Genomic DNA, 19,820 nt, shown 5'->3' with positions numbered 1-19,820 from the left:
TCAATGTGAAGGCAGGACTTTGTCTCCACAAGGATTGTGCGATGGTCACTCTTACTGATACTGTCATGGACAGATACAACTGCAGCTGGCAGATTGGTAAGGACGGGGTCAAGTATGTTTTTCCCTCTCAGTGCTTCCTTCACCACCTGTGGCTGACCCAGTCTCACAGCTATGTCCTTTAGGACCTGGCCAGCCCGATCAGTCGTACTGCTGCCGAGTCACTCTTGGTGATGGACATTGAAACCCCCCACCCAGAGGACATTTTGAGCCCTTCCATCCTCAGTGCGCTCTCGAAGTGTTTTACAACATGGAGGAGAGACTGGTTCATCAGCTGGGGGAGGACAGTGTGTGGTAACCAGCAGGAGGTTTCCTTGGCTGTGTTTAACCGGAAGCCATGAGACTTCATGCAGTCCAGAGTCAATATTGAGGATTCCCAGAGCAACTCCCTCCCGGTTGTATCCCACTGTCCCGCTTCCTCTGCTGGGTCTGTCCTGCCGGTGGGAGAGGACATATCCATGTCGGAACAGTGATGGTGGTCAGAGATAATAGGAACTGCAGATGCTGGAGAATCCGAGATAACAAAGTGTGGAGCTGGATGAACACAGCAGGCCCAGCAGCATCTTAGGAGCACAAAAGCTGACGTTTTGGTCCTGGACCCTTCATCAGAACACTGGCACATTGTCTGTAAGGTATGATTCTGTGAGGATGCCTATGACAGGATGTTGCTTGTCTAGTCTGTGCAAAAGGTCTGCTATATCTTATTGTCTTCTCCACATTGAAGAATTTTCCAGACTGTCCAGGCAGAGGACAGAGCCATATTGGACATTAGTAGAATCCTACAGTGTGAAAGCAGGCCATTCAGCCCATAGTGTCCACAACCCAGCCAGCTACCCTATCCTTGAAATGCTGCATTTCCCACGGCAAATCCACCCAGCCTGCACGTCTTTGGTCTGTGGAAGGAAACCAGAGCACCCAGAGAAAACCCACACAGACATGAGGAGAATGTCTGTGTGGAGTTTGCAGAGTTAGCCAGTGGTGGAATCAAACACCAATTCCTGGGGATGAGAGGCATTAGTGCTCACCACTGAACCCTTGTGCTGCCCTAACATTGGCTAATGAGCCTGGCCCGGTGACTGACCTTTCAGTGGGAGCACATTTTGGGAACGGTGAGCACAACCCCTTACGTTTTAGGATAGCTATGTGTAAGGATAAGTCAGGACCTCGCGGGAGTGTCCTAAATTGGGGCAGGGCAAATAATGTCAGTTTTAGGCAGGAGCTGGGGAGTGTTAATTGGGAGGGGCTGTTATCAGGCAAGTCCACATTTGACATGTGGGAATTGTTTAAAATCTTGTTGGGGAGAGTTCAGGACCGGCATGTTCCAGTAAGGGGGATGGACCAGGATGGTCAGGGGAGGAACCCTGTTATAATGAGGGAGGTTGAGGATTTAGTCAGAAGTAAAATGGAAGCATATGTAAGGTTTAGGAGATGTATAGATAGGGTTGACAGTCAGAATCTTTTTCCCAGGGTTGAAATGTCTAATACTAGGGAGTTGTGAGAGCATGGAATGCGTTGCCAGCAGCAGCTGTGGAAGCAAGGTCATTGGGGACATTTAAGAGACTGCTGGACATGCATATGGTCACAGAAATTTGAGGGTGCATACATGAGGATCAATGGTCGGCACAACATCGTGGGCTGAAGGGCCTGTTCTGTGCTGTACTGTTCTATGTTCTATGTTCTGTGCATGCATTTAAGGTGAGAGGGGTAAAGTTCAAAGGAGATGTGAGGGGCAAATAATTTACACAGAGAGTGGTAGGAGTCTGGGATGCACTGCCGGGGTGGTGGTGGAGGCAGATACAATAGGGGCATTTAGGGGAATTTTAGATAAACACATGAATATGCAAGGAATGGAGGGGTGTGGAGCAATCGGACGGAGAAGGGATTAGTTTTATTTGGCGTCACGTTCAGCACCACATTGTGGGCCAAAGGGCCTGTACCTGTGCTGTACAGTTCTAAGTTAAATTCAGCCTTTCTATTCTTCCTGCCAAAGTGCAACATCAGTTTTCACCGCATTATACTCCATCCACTCAAATGGTAGCGCAGTGGCTCAGTGGTTAGCACCAGGGATCCGGGTTCAATTCCAGCCTCGGGTAACTGTCTGTGCGGAGTTTGCACATTCTCCCTGTGTCCGAGATAATAAAATGTGAGGCTGGATGAACACAGCAGGCCAAGCAGCATCTCAGGAGCACAAAAGCTGACGTTTCGGGCCTAGACCCTGTGTCCGCGTGGGTTTCCTCCGGGTGCTCCAGTTTCCTCCCACAGGCCAAAGATGTGCGGGTTAGGTGGGTTATAGGGGGATGGGTCTGGATGGGATGCTCTGAGGGTCAGTGTGGACCTGTTGGGCCCAAGGGCCTGTTTCCGCACTGTTGGGATTCTATGATCGTGGGCCTAAGGGCCTGTACTGTTCTATGTTCTATAACTGCTACAAAATCCCATCTTGTTCATTCATGTCCTTTAGGGAAGGAAACTGCCATCCTTACCTGGTCTGGCCTACATGTGACTCCAGACCGACAGCAATGTGGTTGTCTTTGAACTGGCCTCTGGGCAATTAGAGATGGGCAACAGCCAGCAATTCCCTCATTCTATGAAAAAATTAAAAAAGATTAGGCCAGAAGCTGGGAATCCTGCAGCGAGTAACTCACCTCCTGGCTCCTCAAAGCCTGTCCACCATCTACAAGGCACAAGTCAGGAGTGTGATGGAATACTCCCCACTTGTCTGGATGGGTGCAGCCCCAGCAACACTCAGGAAGCCCGACACCATCCAGGACAAAGCAGCCGCTTGACTGGGGCAACATCCACAAACATCCCACTCCCTCCCCCACCGACACTCAGTCGCAGCAGTGTGTACTATCTACACAGTGTGTACCCTGCAGAAATTCACCAAAAATCCTCAGGCAGCACCTTCCAAACCCACGCCCACTTCCATCTAGAAGGACAAGGGCAGCAGATACATGGGGACGCCAGCCCCTGCAAGTTCCCCTCTGAGCCCCTCACCGTCCTGACTTGGAAATATATCACCACAGGAGAATGGAGTTGTACAACATATCAGCCATGACGGAAACAAAACCAGAAGTTGCTGGATGAGCTCACTGGGTCTAGCAGCATTTGTGGAGAGAAATCTGAATTAATATTATGGGTCCAGTGGCGTTTCCTCGGAACTCGAGATGCTGACAGGACTCCTGTGCTTTTCCAGCAATTTGTGCCTGTTATTGAGTTCCAGCATTCAGCCATGATTGAATGGCAGAGTGGACTGGGTGGACTGAAAGGCCAGTTACAGCTGCTGCATCATTGGTCTCACAGGCTGCTGCCCAGTGATGCTGGCTGATTGCCACTCTCCTCTTTCAGCACGAGCAACCAATGATAAGAGAGAACTTTACACGATCTTTGAAAGTGAAGTGGTTCATCTGGAAGAGAGGGTGTGGGATTTGATTTAAAGTATGAAACACAGATTGGTGAGCTGGATTGAATCAATTTACTCAAAGATATGATGGTGCGATGAAAAAAGACACTCTTTAAAAAATTATTACAGTTTACAGTAAGTATACCTTCATTCGAGGCAAAAAAATACAAATACCAAAAGTTATCCACAGCTGACAAATGATGCTAAGGACTCCATAAGGCTTGAAGAAAAGGCTAATAAATTTACTTGAATTAGCTGTAAACCTGAGGACTCGGAGGAATTTCTAATGCAGCAAAAGCAGGCCAAGGAAGTCAGAATAGAATCAATGTAAACTTACAAGAAGAAAGCTCATAAAACTAACTGTAAAAGCTTTTCCCAATAGGTAGACATTGGCTGGAACAAATGTGGGTCTATTCTCTGCAGAATTGGGAGAATTTATCATCAGGATAAGAGAAATGGCTGTGCACAGGTTAATGGTGACACCAGGAGCTCTATGGAGCGTCTGTCCAATGGAGTATGTCATCTGGAATGCCCGGGGTTGGGAGGGGGGTTAGGTATAGATTGGCCTGACCACAAACCTGATAGATGTAACTCCTGTCTTACAAGGGAAAAGGAAGAGGCCGGTAGTATTGAGTGAGGGGAGTACAGCTGTGGAATTCTTCATGTCCTGAACAAAGGCAATGTGGTGATCATCACAGAGCAGGAGCACTCTGTTGTGGTATGTGATGGACATTGGGATGGTGTAAGTGGCCGTGGTTAATGCAGCTACTGGATACGTGTCATAGGGGCAGATGACATTACTGTTTCGACACCTCTGAGCACTGTGGTGATACCAAGCTGACCAGGAGAGCTTCTTCCTGTTGGTATATAGCTGGCTCATGTGCTCAGCTGTCTGAAAGAAGGAGCTGGGAGAGGAGCGAAAGGGGTTAAATCCACTGTAATACCATTCGCTCTCACCGTGGTATGGAGCAGGAGTCATATAAAAAGACTTCCCTGAGTACCGTGTGGATCCTCGAGAGGGGCTGTACCCAGTCGAGGTGATGGGCAGAAGGGTGCTCCAATGTAACGTAGTGTAGGTTCTGGGATGGTACTGAGGATCCAAGATATTTCTGTAATATTTTAGCTTTTGCACAGAAACGGAATGGAATTCAAACGCTTCGAGGAGTTTAGGGATGAAGGTATTCTGGGAAGCCTGGTAGAGAGTCGAGTTAAATGGGATAGAGACCAATGTTTCTGGGGACATCATGTTGAAGCGAATTTTCCCCATTAACTGGTCAGTCAGCTCAGGCTTCTCATTCAGAACAATCCAGGCCTCAACTGCCTGGAACAAAGTGAACTCATCCCGAATAACAAGATCCGATCTCTGCAGCAACATGCCCAACCCCTTCCCCGACATTTGGTACCACACTGCTGATTGGCTGAAAGTCTCACAGTGCCAGGCAAAGTATTTCAAGCATAAACCCTGGAGATAGAAGTCATTCACCAGCTCAGCGTATTTGTACAGCTCCAGCTGGTGCTTGAAGGAAGGATCCTGGGGGAGTAGTTTATAAAACAGTTTATCGCAGTAATCACGAATTGCAGTCACACTGTAATTGGACGCCATGCTGTGAAGGCATTTCACTGAAAACAACTTAATGTACAGCTTCCTGGTGTAAAAATATCTGAAATAGAAAAAACAACCAGAGAAGGAGGTTAGAGATGTTATTCCAGATCTCCCTTCACCTTCAGAGATCAGAACACAAAATTAAGCACTGAACCCAAAACAAGCACAAGGTGCGTTCAGTTCACACAGGAGGTTGTGGTGTGATGTCATTGAGATTTAGAGAATACTGAGAGTCCAGGGCAGAGTGTACATGGAGAAGATATTCCCACAGGTACAACAAAACAAATAAGAACGAATAAAAAAGAACAATGAAGCACAGGAACAGGCCCTTCGGCCCTCCAAGCCTGCACCATCACATTTTGCCCTTCCATACTAAAACTGCCTTCACTTACAGGATCCGTATCTCTGTTCCCTTCCTATTCATGTATTCGTCCAGGTGCTTCCTGAATGCTGTTACTGTGTCTGCTTCCACCACTTTCTCTGGGAGCACATTCCAGGCACTCAGCACCCTTTGTGTGAAAAACTTGCCTCACACATCTCTATTATACACATCGCCAGCACTTGAACCTGTATCCCCTAGTAATTGCCCCCTCCACCCTGGGAAAAAGCCTCATACTTTCCACCCTCGCCAGGCCATTCACAATCTTATAAACTTCTATCAGGTCGACCCTCAACTTCCTGTGTTCCAGTGAAAACAGACCCAGACTATCCAGCCTTTCTTCACAGCTAAATTCTCCCATACCAGGTAGCATCCTGGTAAACCTGTTCTGTACCCTCTCCAAAGCATCCATATCCTTCCGGTAGTGTGGTGACCAGAACTGGACACAATATTCCGAGTGTAGCCGAACTAAAGTTCTGTAAAGCTGCAGCGTAACTTGCCTATCCTTATACTCAATGCCCCTTCCAACCCAGATCCCTCTGCTTATCAATACTCCTAAGGGTTCTGCCATTCACTGTATAATTTTCACCTGTACCTCATCTTCCAAAATGCACCACCTCGTGTTAGTCCAGATTAAACACTGTCGGCCATTTCTCTGCCCACGCCCCAGCTGACCCATATCCCGCTGCATCCTCTGACAATTCTCCTCACTAACTGCAATTCCATCAATCTTTGTATTATCCACAAATTTACTAATTAGACCAGCTAACCTTTTCCTACAAACCGTTTATATAGACCACAAACAGCAGAAATCCCTGCACAGATCCCTGTGGAATACCACCGGTCACATTCTGAAGACCATCCTTCTCTGCTACCCCCCTGTCTCCTGTGACGAAGCCAGGTCTGTAACCAGCAAACCCGATACCACGTGACTTCACCTTTTGTACCAGTCTGCCATGAGGGACCTTGTCAAAGGCTTTACTGAAGTCTGTGTAGACAACATCAACTGCTTTTCCCTCAATCATCTTCATTACCTCCTCAATCAGTTAGTAACGCATGACAACCCGCAAACGACAGTGCTGTCTCGCGCTAATCTATTTCCTTCTAAATGTCTTTGACAATCTTTTCCAATCATCAATGTGAGGCTTACAGGTCTGTAATTCCCTGGATTATCCCCATTATTCTCCTGAAACAATGGGACAACATTGGCTATTCTCCAGTTCCCTGGGACATCACCTTTGGCCAAAGGATACAAAGATGTCAGTGAATGCTCCAGCAATTTGCTCTCTTGCCTCCCTCAGTATCCTGGGATAGATCCCATCAGGACCCAGGGATTTAACTGCCTTTATACTTTAAAGATGCACAACACCTCTTCCATTTTAACAGCACCTTGGCTTAGAAATTCTAAACTCCCTTCCCTGAGGTCATCCTCCACAAATTGCTTCTCTTTCATGAATACTGACATAAAGTGTTCATTTAGCACTTCACCTACCTCTTCTGGACCTATTTTAGGCCCCGAGGGCACAGCCTCAGAGTGAAGGGGTCTCCCTTTTGAACTGAGATGGGGAGGAATGTCTTCAGCCAGAGGGGGAGGGGGGGAAATCTATAGATCTCATTGCTCCAGAGAGCTGTGAGACTGAGTCATTCCAGGTGCATCAGACAGAGTTAGGGAGGTTCTTCATCGGTAAGGGGATTAGGGGATGCAGGGAGAATTGATTGGTAAGGAGGTTAGGGGATTAGGGGTTACTGGGAGAATTGATTGGTAAAGGGATTAGGGGTTACAGGGAGAATTGATCGGTAAGGGAATTAGGGGATTGGGGTTACAGGGAGAATTGATTGGTACGGGGATTAGGGGATTAGGGGTTACAGGGAGAATTGATTGGCAAAGGGATTAGGGGATTAGGGGTTACTGGGAGAATTGATTGGTAAAGGGATTAGGGAATTGGGGTTACTGGGAGAATTGATTGGCAAGGGCATTAGGGGATTAGGGGTTACTGGAAGAATTGCTTGGTGAGGGGATTAGAGGTTTAGGGTTTACTGGGAGAATTGATTGGTAAAGAGATTAGGGGTTACTGGGAGAATTGATTGGTAAAGAGATTAGGGGATTAGGGGATTCGGGGTTACTGGCAGAATTGATTAGTAAAGGGATTGGGGATTAGGGATTACTGGGAGAAGGCAGGAGAATGGGGTTGGGAAATCTATCAGCCATGATCGAATGGCAAAGTAGGGTTACATAGAACACGGAGCATAGAGCATTGAATATAGAACGTAGAACATAGAACAGCACAGGACAGGCCCTTTGGCCCACAATGTTGTGCCGAACTTTTACCCTAAACCTAAGGTCTATCTAACCTCCACCACTACCTTATACTGTCATCCATATGCCGATCTAATTGCCGCTTAAATGCCCCTAATGAGCTGGACTCCACTAGCTTCTCCGGCAATGCATTCCACGCCCTTACTACTCTGAGTGAAGAACCTACCTCTGACGTCTCCCCTATATCTACCTCCACTCACTTTAAAACTATGTCCCCTTGTAATAGCTACCTCCACCCCAGGAAAAAGTCTCTGGCTGTCCACTCTATCTATACCTCTGATCAATTTATACACCTCTATCAAGTCACCTCTCATCCTTCATCGTTGTTAAAAGAAAAGCCCGAGCTCTCTCAACCTTTCCTTGTAAGACATTCCCTCCATTCCAGGCAACATCCTGGTAAATCTCCTCTGCACCTTTTCCAACGCTTCCACATCTTTCCTGTAATGAGGTGACCAGAACTGGACATAATACTCCAGATGTGGCCGAACCAGGCTTTTGTATTGCTGGAGCATAACTTCACAGCTCTTGAACTCAATCCCTCTATTAATGAAAGCTAACACACCATACGCCTTCTTAACAACCCTATCCACCTGGGTGGCAGCTTTCAGGGAACTGTGGACATGAACCCCAAGATCCTTCTGCTCCTCCACACTGCCAAGAATCTTTCCATTAACCCTGTATTCTGCTTTCAAGTTTGTCCTTCCAAAATCAATCACCTCACACTTTTCAGGGTTAAACTCCATCTGCCACTTCTCAGCCCAGCTCTGCATCCTATCAATGTCCCTTTGTAACCTAGAACAACCCTCCGCACTGTCCACTATGCAACCCACCTTCATATCATCCGTGAACTTGCTAATCCACCCTTCCACTCCTTCATCCAAATCATTTACAAAAATCACAAATAGAAGAGGACCCAGAACAGATCCTTGTGGGACACCACTCGTAACTGAGCACCATGTTGAATATTTTCCATCCACTACCACCCTTTGTCTTCTAAGGATCAGCCAATTCTGAATCCAATCTGAATCTTGATGGGCTGAATGGCCTAATTCTATTCCTATCTATTACGGTCTAATGGTTATTATATCTACTAGCTGATCACATTATTTTGACCCTGAGGCCTGCTGGGGAGGGTAAGTGCTTTAAGGTGCTGAAAGGTGGGACTTTTCAGAACTGCTCAGGAGAATGACCATTTTGTCAGTAATCCCCTCCCGCCCCATTTGCCTGAAGAAAATATTGCATTCTATTCGGCAAACCAGGCCCCGCATCGCAAGGTTCCAGTTTCTAGGGGCAGCAGCTATTCGCAGGTCAGAACATAGAACATTGAACAGTACAGCACGGTACAGGCCCTTCGGCCCACAATGTTGTGCAGAAATTTTAGCCTAATCCTAATGTCTGTCTAACCTCCACCCCCACCTTATACTATCATCCATATGTCTAATAGCCGGTTAAATGTCCCTAATGAGCTGGACTCCACTACCCTCTCCAGCAATGCATTCCACGCCCCTACTACTCTCTGAGTGAAGAACCTACCTCTGACATCTCCCTTATATCTACCTCAGCTCACTTTAAAGCTATGTTCCCTCGTAATAGCTACCTCCACCCCAGGAAAAAGTCTCTGGCTGCCCACTCTATCTATGCCTCTGATCAGGTATACATTTGGGAAGTAAGAGTATTTCAAACATGTTATTGTGAGAATTCAGGGTCAGCATGTTCCTCTGAGAGTGAAGAGTAAGGTCAGCAAGCCCAGGGAACCCTGGAATATCAAGGGGATAGGAAGTTTGATAAAGAAAAAAAAGTCATTTTCCACATGCTTCCACCTTCCTGCCATACTCTCTCAGCCAGCACTCCTCTACTGGACCTGGCTCACCTCGACAGTTCATCCTAACTGGACATAATTTTCATCCGCCACATAGCAGTCCACAAGATTAGATTAGATTCCCTGCAGTGTGGAAACAGGCCCTTTGGCCCAACAAGTCCACACCACCCCTTGGAGCATCTCACCCAGACCCATCCCCCTATAACCCACACACCTTTGAACACTACGGGCAATTTAGCATGGCCAATCCACCTAACCTGCACATCTTTGGACTGTGGGAGGAAACCAGAGCACCCGGAGGAAACCCACGCAGACACAGGGAGAATGTGCAAACTCCACACAGACAGTCGCCCAAGGGTGGAGTCGAACCCGGGTCCCTGGCGCTATGAGGCTGCAGTGCTAACCACTGAGCCATCATGCCAAAGGGATGACAAAACGTGAGGCTGGATGAACACAGCAGGCCCAGCAGCATCTCAGGAGCACAAAAGCTGACGTTTCGGTCCTAGACCCTCGGATGAAGGGTCTAGGCGCGAAACGTCAGCTTTTGTGCTCCTGAGATGCTGCTGGGCCTGCTGTGTTCATCCAGCCTCACATTTTGTTATCTCAGATTCTCCAGCATCTGCAGTTCCCATTATCACTGATGCCAAAGGGATGCATGTGTTCTCACTTGTATTTGTCAGGTTTGCAACATCTGCTGTATAGCAAATTATCCAGCAGCCTGCATCCTAAAATCTAAACTATTCCTTGTGCTGTTTGGTTCAGTATTTTGTTCGCACCCAGGAGTCAAATGAAACTAATGATGGCAGACTTTTATATCGTGTAACATCAGTAATGGGGATACGCTGCAGAATGTTATAAAAGACAAAAGAACAGAAGCATTATTGGGATTAGACAAAGTTAGCTCAGGTTTATAAAGGGAAAATCATATTTTACTTATCTGTTAGAAATTGTTGAAGATGTAACCAGCTGAACAGATTAGAGAAGAACCAGTGGCTATGGTGTATTTGGATTTCCAGAAGGTTTTTGATAAAGTTCCCTATAAGGGGCTCGTGGGAAAAATTAAAGTACATGAGATGAAGGTATTAAACTGGCATAGTTTGAGAATTGGTTAAAAGATCAGAAACAAAAAGTGGGGATAAGCGTGACTTTTTCCAGGGGCTAGATGTGATTAGTGGTACACCAATGGGAACAGCACTGGGCCCTGTATAAATGTCTTGGACGCAGGGACTAAATGCGATATTTGATGATGACCAAAACTAGGTGGGATTCTGATTTGTGAGGAGGGTGCAAGGAAGCTGCAGGGAAATCTTGCCAAGTTGAATGTGCAGACAAACACATGTCAAATATAGTATAACACTAATCAATGTGAAATTATACATTTCCATGTGACAAACAGGCAGAATAGTATTTAAGTAGTGATATGGGGGCAGCAAGCAATTCAAAAGGCATGTGGTATATTGGCCTTCACTGTAAGTAGGTGGCACAGTGGCTCAGTGGTTAGCAGTGCAGCCTCACAGCGCCAGGAACCCGGGTTCAATCCCACCCTCGGGCAACTGTCTGTGTGGAGCTCGCACATTCTCGCCTTGTTTGTATGGGTTTCCTCTGGGTGCTCTGGTTTCCTCCCACAGTCCAAAGATGTGCAGGCTAGGTGGATTGGCCATGCTAAATTGCCCGCAGGGTTCACAGGCGTGTGGGTTAGGGGGATTTGAAGAATGGGTCGGGGGGGGTGGGGGGGTGTTGCTGTGAGGGTCAGTGTGGACTTGTTGGGCCGAAGGGCCTGTTTCCACACTGTAGGGGCTGTATGATCTCTTTAGGTCCTGGGAATTTATGCACTTTTACGGCTGCTCAATTCTTTAATATCTCCTTGTTAATCATAACGTGCTTTAGAATCTCACCATCCCATCTGAAAGCTCCATCTACAATGTCTTTGTGAACATAGATGAGAGATATCCATTTCAGATTTCACCAATGCCAACTGGCTTCACACACAGCCTGTCCCTTTGGTTTCGAATGGTGACCCTCTTACTGTTAAAATACTAAGTAAGTGCCTTGGGGGTTTCCTTGATCCTATCTGTCAAAAATATTTCATAGCCCCTCCTTGCCCTCCTAATTTCTTTTTTAAACAACCCCCTCCCTACGCATTCAATGCTTTTGAAAAGCCTCTGTATCTGTTTTTAAGGCTCTGTACCTGGTGTATACTTCCTTCTTTGTTAGGTATGGAGACCAAAACCGCAAACAGTAACAGATGCTATCTTATCAAGGTTCTGTGTAACTGAAGAAAGTGCCCTGTACTTCAGAACGCAGATCCTGAATAGAGCCCTATAGTGTGCAAGCAGGCCATTCGGCCCAACAAGTCTACACCACCCCCTGAAGAGATTCCAACACAGACCCACCCTCTCTACCTGTAACCCGACATTTCCCTTGGCCAATCCACCTAGCCAGAACACTATGCACAATTTCCCTTGGCCAATCCACCCAGCCTGCACATCTTTGGACTGAAAACCGGAGCAAACTCCACGCAGACACACGGAGGATGTGCAAACTCCACACAGACAGTTGCCTGAGGGTGGAATCGAACCCAGGATGTGCCAGGGAATTACATACCAATTAGTCTGACATCAGTGGTCAGGAAATAATTGAAAAAAGTTCTGAAGAACAGGATTAACCAATGCTTGGAAAGGCAGGGATTGATGAGAGATAGTCTGCCCACATTTGTCAGATGGAGATCCTGTCTGCCCAACTAAATAGAGTTGTTTGAAAAACTGACTGAATATATTACACAAAACAGAAATTGCTGGAGAAACTCAGCAGGTCTGGCAGCATCTGTGGACAGAGTTAAAGTTTGAGGTCCTGTGACTCATTATCAGAACTGTCAGCTGCTCAGATAAACTGGTACGAATGTTGCTTTTAAATTTATTCATGGGATGACGGCATCACACATCCCAGAGGGCAGCTCAGAGTCAACCACCTTGCTGTGGGTCTGGAGTCACATGTAGGTCAGACTGGGTAAGGGTGGCAGTTTCCTTCCCTAAAGGACATCAGTGACCCAGAGACAAGATTGGATGAGATTCCCTAGAGTGTGGAAACAGGCCCTTCGGCCCAACAAGTCCACATCGCCCCTTGATATATCTCACCCAGGCCCATACCCCATAACCCACACACCCCTGAACACTACGGGCAATTTAGCATGGCCAATCCACCTGGCCTGCACATCTTTGGACTGTGGAAGGAAACCGGAGCACCTGGAGGAAACCCACGCAGACACGGGGAGAATGTGCAAACGCCGCACAGATAGTCGCCCGAAGATGGAATTGAACCCGGGTCCCTGGTGCTGTGAGGCTGCAGTGCTAACCACTGAGCCACTGTGCCGCCCTCAGATAATGGGAACTGTAGATGCTGGAGAATCCAAGATAACAAAGTGTGAAGCTGGATGAACACAACAGGCCCAGCAGCATCTCAGGAGCACAAAAGCTGGTGTTTCGGGCCTAGACCCTTCATCAGAGAGAGGGATGGGGTGAGGGTTTTGGAATAAATAGGGAGAGAGGGGGAGGCGGACCGAAGATGGAGAGAAAAGAAGATAGGTGGAGAGAGTATAGGTGGGGAGGTAGGGAGGGGATAGGTCAGTTCAGGGAAGACGGACAGGACAAGGAGGTGGGATGAGGTTAGTAGGTAGGAAATGGAGCTGCGGCTTGAGGTGGGAGGAAGGGATGGGTGAGAGGAACAACAGGTTAGGCAGGGGGGGATGAGGTTAGTAGGTAGGAAATGGAGCTGCGGCTTGAGGTGGGAGGAAGGGATGGGTGAGAGGAACAACAGGTTAGGTGGGGGGGATGAGGTGGTAGGTAGGAAATGGAGGTGCGGCTTGAGGTAGAAGGAAGGGATGGGTGAGAGGTAAAACAGGTTAGGGAGGCAGAGACAGGCTGGGCTGGTTTTGGGATGCAGTGGGGGAATGGGACGAGCTGGGCTGGTTTTGGGATGCAGTGGGGGGACGGGACGAGCTGGGCTGGTTGTGTGATGCAGTGGGTGGGAGGGGAGATTTTGAAGCTTGTGAAGTCCACATTGATACCATTGGGCTGCAGGGTTCCCAAGCGGAATATGGGTTGCTGTTCCTGCAACCTTCGGGTGGCATCATTGTGGCACTGCAGGAGGCCCAGGATGGATATGTCGTCTGAGGAATGCGAGGGGGAGTTGAAATGGTTCGCGACTGGGAGATGCAGTTGTTTATTGCGAACCAAGCGGAGGTGTTCTGCAAAGCAGTCCCCAAGCCTCCGCTTGGTTTCCCCAATGTAGAGGAAGCCACACCGGGTACAGTGGATGCAATATACCACATTGGCAGATGTGCAGGTGAACATCTGTTTGATATGGAAGGTCATCTTGGGGCCTGGGATAGCGGTGAGGGAGGAGGTGTGGGGGCAAGTGTAGCACTTCCTGCGGTTGCAGGGGAAGGTGCTGGGTGTGGTGGGGTTGCAGGGCAGTGTGGAGCGAACAAGGGAGTCACGGAGAGAGTGGTCTCTCCGGAAGGCAGACAAGGGTGGGGATGGAAAAATGTCTTGGGTGGTGGGGTCGGATTGTAGATGGTGGAAGTGTCGGAGGATGATGCATTATATCCGGAGTTTGGCGGGGTGGTGTGTGAGAACGAGGGGGATCCTTTTGGGGCGGTTGTGGCAGGGGTGGGGTGTGAGGGATGTGTTGCGGGAAATGCGGGAGACTCGGTCAAGGGCGTTCTCGACCACTGCGGGGGGGGGGGGGGGGGGGGGGGGGGGTGGGGAGAGTTGCGGCCCTTGAAGAACTTGGACATCTGGGATGTGCGGGAGTGGAATGCCTCATCCTGGGAGCAGATGTTGCAGAGGTGGAGGAATTGGGAATAGGGGATGGAATTTTTGCAGGAAGGTGGGTGGAAGGAGGTGTATTCCAGGTAGCTGTGGGAGTTGGTGGGCTTGAAATGGACATCGGTTTGTAGATGGTTGTCTGAGATGGAGACAGAAAGGTCCAGGAAGGTGAGGGATGTGTTGGAGATGGTCCAGGTGAACTTGAGGTTGGGGTGGAAGGTGTTGGTAAAGTGGATGAACTGTTCAAGCTCCTCTTGGGAGCACGAGGCAGCGCCGACACAGTCATCAATGTAACGGAGGAAGAGGTGGGGTTTGGGGCCTGTGTAGGTGTGGAAGAGGGACTGTTCCACGTAACCTACAAAGAGGCAGGCATAGCTTGGGCCCATGTGGGTACCCATGGGCACCCCCTTTGTCTGTAGGAAGTGGGAGGATTTGAAAGAGAAGTTATTGAGGGTGAGGACAAGTTCAGCTAGGAGAATGAGGGTGTCGGTGGAGGGTGAATGGTTGGGCCTGTGGGACAGGAAGAAGCGGAGGGCCTTGAGGCCATCTGCATGAGGAATACAGGTGTACAGGGACTGGACGTCCATGGTGAAAATGAGGTGTTGGGGGCCAGGGAATTGGAAATTCTGGAGGAGGTGGAGGGCATGGGTGGTGTCATGGACATAGGTAGGGAGTTCCTGGACCAAGATGGAGAAAATGGAGTCCAGATAGGTGGAGATGAGTTCGGTGGGGCAGGAGCAGGTAGAGACAATGGGTCGACCAGGGCAGGTGGGTTTGGGTATTTTGGGAAGGAGATAGAAGCGGGCCGTGCGGGGTTGGGGAACAATGAGGTTGGAGGCTGTGGGTGGGAGGTCCCCTGAGGCAATGAGGTTGTGGATGGTTTGGGAGATGATGGTTTGGTGCTCGGGGTGGGGTCATGATCCAGGGGGCTGTAGGAGGTGGTGTCAGAGAGTTGGCGTCTGGCCTCGGCAATGTAGAGGTCAGTGCGCCATACTACCACTGCGCCTCCCTTGCCTGCAGGTTCTATGGTGACGTTGGGGTTAGAGCAGAGGGCAGCCCGTTCTGCAGGGGAGAGGTTGGAGTGGGTGAGAGGGGTGGAGAGGTTGAGGCAATTGATGGTTTGATGGCATTTGGAGATGAAGAGGTCGAGGAAGGGTAGGAGGCCTTCGGGTGGTGTCCAGGAGGAGGGGGTGTGTTGGAGGTGGCAGAAGGGGTCAGTAGAGGGAGGGTTAGGCTCACGGTTAGAGAAGGAAGTGTGGAGGTGGAGGCGGCAGAAAAACTGCTTTCCTGATAATCGACAATGGATTCCTGGTCATCATTAGACTCTTAATTCCAGATATTTTATTGAATTCAAATTCCACCATCTGCCCCTCACCCATCCCCACCGAAGCCGAAACGTTAACTTTGTTTTCTCCTCCACAGATGCTGCCAGACCTGCTGAGCTTTTCCAGCAACTTTGTTTTTGCAGCCCACCTTCCGCTGGTTAGTGCATAAATATCGAGTTGGCTACACAGGAGATCTAGTGGAGGTGGTTCATAATTAAAAACAAAAGAAGTCACAATAATTTGGAGACGAGGGAAGAACCATTCAGTTGTGTGAGAGGACACTTCTGGGTTTGCAAAAACAGCCTCTGAGAGCAGACCACGTGAATGTAAACAATTTAATCGGATACACAGGTGGTTTCTCGGTGAAAATACAACAGCAGGGTGAGGAGGCGATAGGAGAATGAAGTGTTCACTGTGTGTGAGAACACTCCTGGATATAGCAGAAAAACTACCAGACCCAGGGACAGGTCAATAGAGCTGTCTGTCCAGAACTGGGTCTAGCCCACGTACACCACAAGGAGTGGCCCTGTCTTGGTTCCTCTCCAGTCAGGATTCAGGAGTTATTCCACACGGGAAGGGGAGGATTCTGGAGATATTACGTTAGGCAGCAGGTACAGGTTGAAGGAGGTGACGGTGAGCTTGTTACATCACAGCTGGGGGATTTTGGACGGGGGGTGGGGGATGGCTGCACAGAAATAAAGTGTGTGGGTAATGTAACTAGCAGTAAGAGCTGAAGTGAACTTTGTCCCTTTTCAAGGATGGGGCTGGGGAAATAATGATGGGGAAAGCAGGAAATAGCAGAGGAATTGAGTAAATACTTTACATCTGTCTTCACAGTGAAAGACAGTAACAGCACTCCAAAACGTCCCAATACTCCAGGAGCAAATGTTACAGAGGAAATAAACAGACACCATCACTGGAGAAAAAGCAAAACACAGAAACATAGAAGATAGGAGTAGGCCGTTCGGCCCTTCGAGCCTACTCCTTCATTCAGTATGATCAAAGGATGATCCTAACCTCCCGGAGATCCCTGGATCCCTTTATCTGCAAAAGCTATATCTACCTCCTCCTTGAATACACACAATAGCTTGGCTTTAACCACTTTCTAACCAATTCCTCAGACTTATCTTCCCAAAATACATCAGGCCACACTTCTCTGGATTGACTTTCTTGGCTCCAACTTTGTAACGATTGGTACAACTGAACGAATTGCTCGGTCAGAGGTAATGGGAACTGCAGATTTTGGAGAATCCAAGATAATAAAATGTGAATGTGGATGAACACAGCAGGCCAAGCAGCATCTCAGGAGCACAAAAGCTGACGTTTCGGGCCCAGACCCTTCATCAGAGAGGGGGATGGGGATAGGGAGAGAGGGGGAGGCGGACCGAAGGTGGAGAGAAAAGAAGATAGGTGGAGAGGAGAGTATGGGTGGGGAGGTGGCGAGGGGATAGGTCAGTCTGGGGAGGACGGACAGGTCAAGGAGGTGGGATGAGGTCAGTAGGTAGGAAATGGGTGCGGCTTTCTCCTCAGCCATTTCAGAGGGCAACAGAGAGTCAACCACATTGATGTGGATGTGGAGTCTGGACTTGATTTGATGTGAAGCTTATTTACAGAATGTGACCTTGTTCATAAAATCATACAGTATGGCAGAGGCCCTTTGGCCCATTGGGTCCCTACTGGTTAGCACCTACCTGATGAAATCATTGACAAATCTGACACAGTCCTGGGAGATGACCATGTGGAAAGTGTTGCCAGGAGTTTGACTGATCAGGTTTCCATCGGAGTGCATGCTAAATATTAACCTGTGCACACAGCTTGTCAGCACCTCACTGCCATTCTCCCGCACACTCACTGAGATGTTCATATCACAGTCTCTGCGGCTACTGTACAGCTGGCTCAGCGACTCATAGAATTCTGCTGTTAGATCGAGTCGGTACCCAGACAAAACGTCAATCCTCCCTGAAACACCACACAGGGGCTCAGTGACAAATCCCCACCACCCCCCACACACCAACACCCCCCCACACACAACCGACACCCCCCGCACACCGACCCGACGCCCCCCGCACACCGACCCGGCACCCCCCGCACACCGAACCCCCCCCCGCACACCGAACCCCCCCCGCACACCGAACCCCCCCCGCACACACACACCGAACCCCCACACACTGACACCCCAACACACTGACACCCCCCACACACAACCGACCCCCACACACAACCACACCGACCCCCACACACAACCACACCGACCCCCACACACACTGACCCCCCAACACACTGATACCCCCACACACCGACACCCCCCACACCGACACACCCACACACACACACGGACTCCCACACAACGCCCCCACACACTGACACCCCCCACACCCCGACCCCCCACACACACTGACCCCCACACACACCCCGACCCAGACAGAATGTCAATCCTCCCTGAAACACCACACAGGGGCTCAGTGACAAATCCCCGACACCCCCCACACACCACCCCACACAGACACCCCCCACACACCACCCCCACACACCAACAGCCCCCACACACCACCTCCACCACACACCGGCACCCCCCACACACCACCCCCCCACATCGACACCCCCCACACACACAAACCGCAACACACCAACCCAGACAGAACATCAATCCACCCTGAAACACCACACAGGGGCTCGGTGACATATCCCACATCACCCCTCCACACACACACACCCACCACATCCTGACCCCCCCCACACACTGATCCCCATACACACTGACGCCCACACACCAACCCCACACCCCAACACCCATATATATCCTGACCCACACAATCTCCGAGCCCCCCACACACCCCGAAACCGACAACACGACCCCCACACACTGACCCCCATATACCCCGAACCCCACACCTTGACCCCCCCACCCCGACACCCCCACATCCTGACTGCCCCCACACCCTGACTGCCCCCACATCCCAACCCCAACACACCCCAAACACCCCACACACACCCCAACCCCCACAAACACTCCAACCCCCACAAACACCCCGACCGCCACACTCACCCCGACCCCCACACACACTGACCCACACAACCCGACCGCCACACACCCCGACCCCACACACAACAACCCACACACACCCTGACCCACACATACCCCGACCCCCAGACACCCCGACACCTGCACACCCTGATCGACACACCCCAACCCTTACCACACCCTGGCCCCAACCACACCCAGACCCCCACACAACTCAATTCCCACGCCGACCTGCACACACGCCAATCCCCAAAACCTAACGACACACCCCGACACTCCCACGATCCGAACCCCACAAACTCTGACCCCCCCACACCCCGACAACCACACACCCCAATCCCCCCAACACCCCGACCCCCATAAACACGGACACACTCAGACAAACACACAGACACACACACTCTCTCTCTCTCTCTCACACACACACACACGCACGCACGCACACACCCACATAGACAGACACATGCGTGCGCGCGTACACAAACACACAGATACATAGACACACGCACACACTCACAGACACACACAGACGCCCCCACACACACATACACAGACACACATACACAGATATGCACAAACGGACACACCCGCGCACACACACACAAGCCTGGGATGAGACAGGAAAACATTACGTGGGTCACAGCGAACACCAGCATCTTCAGAGTGCTGGCAGTTGTGAATTTTCCAGCCTTCGCTTTGACATTGTGTCAGAGACGATTCTAAACCTGTGCAGTAAATGTCGTCCAATAGGATCGAGCCGGACCCTGGGGAAGGAATCAGGATTTAGTTACAGAGACCAAACTCCATTTCCCACAGTCTGTGCCAGGTCCTGCTCTCAGGAAAGTTTCTCAATGTGCATCTGGCATTGGGGGCTTGGGGGTTGAGGAGTTGGGACGTGGTGGTAGGGGGTTCGGAGGTGGGGTGTGGGGTTGGATGTTGAGGGTTGAGTGTTGGGGATTGGGGGTGGGAATTAGGGGATGGGAAGTGGGGATGGGGAGTTGGCGGATGCAGGGGTTGGGATGCAGGGGTGGGTTGTGAGGTTGGGGATTTAGGGTTGGTGGTTGGGGGTCAG

General features: G+C 49.8%; 1 protein-coding gene across 1 annotated transcript in view; it reads right to left on the bottom strand.

The window, feature by feature from the left end:
* Nucleotides 1-3,745: 3,745 nt before the first annotated feature.
* Nucleotides 3,746-19,820, bottom strand: part of LOC125456686 (galectin-3-binding protein-like) — a 29,512-nt gene continuing 13,437 nt past the window's right edge. The window contains exons 4-6 of the mRNA XM_059651686.1: nucleotides 19,381-19,512; nucleotides 17,418-17,685; nucleotides 3,746-5,118 (exon numbers count right to left, since the gene is read on the bottom strand). Of these exons, the coding sequence (XP_059507669.1) occupies nucleotides 4,008-5,118; nucleotides 17,418-17,685; nucleotides 19,381-19,512 (1,511 nt within the window). The 3' untranslated portion in view covers nucleotides 3,746-4,007. The remainder of the gene's footprint in view (nucleotides 5,119-17,417; nucleotides 17,686-19,380; nucleotides 19,513-19,820) is intronic.

This window comes from Stegostoma tigrinum, chromosome 1 (genome assembly GCF_030684315.1).
Source record: "Stegostoma tigrinum isolate sSteTig4 chromosome 1, sSteTig4.hap1, whole genome shotgun sequence".
In the NCBI taxonomy this organism is placed as follows: Eukaryota; Metazoa; Chordata; class Chondrichthyes; order Orectolobiformes; family Stegostomatidae; genus Stegostoma; species Stegostoma tigrinum.
This window is presented reverse-complemented; position numbering and strand designations above follow the sequence as displayed.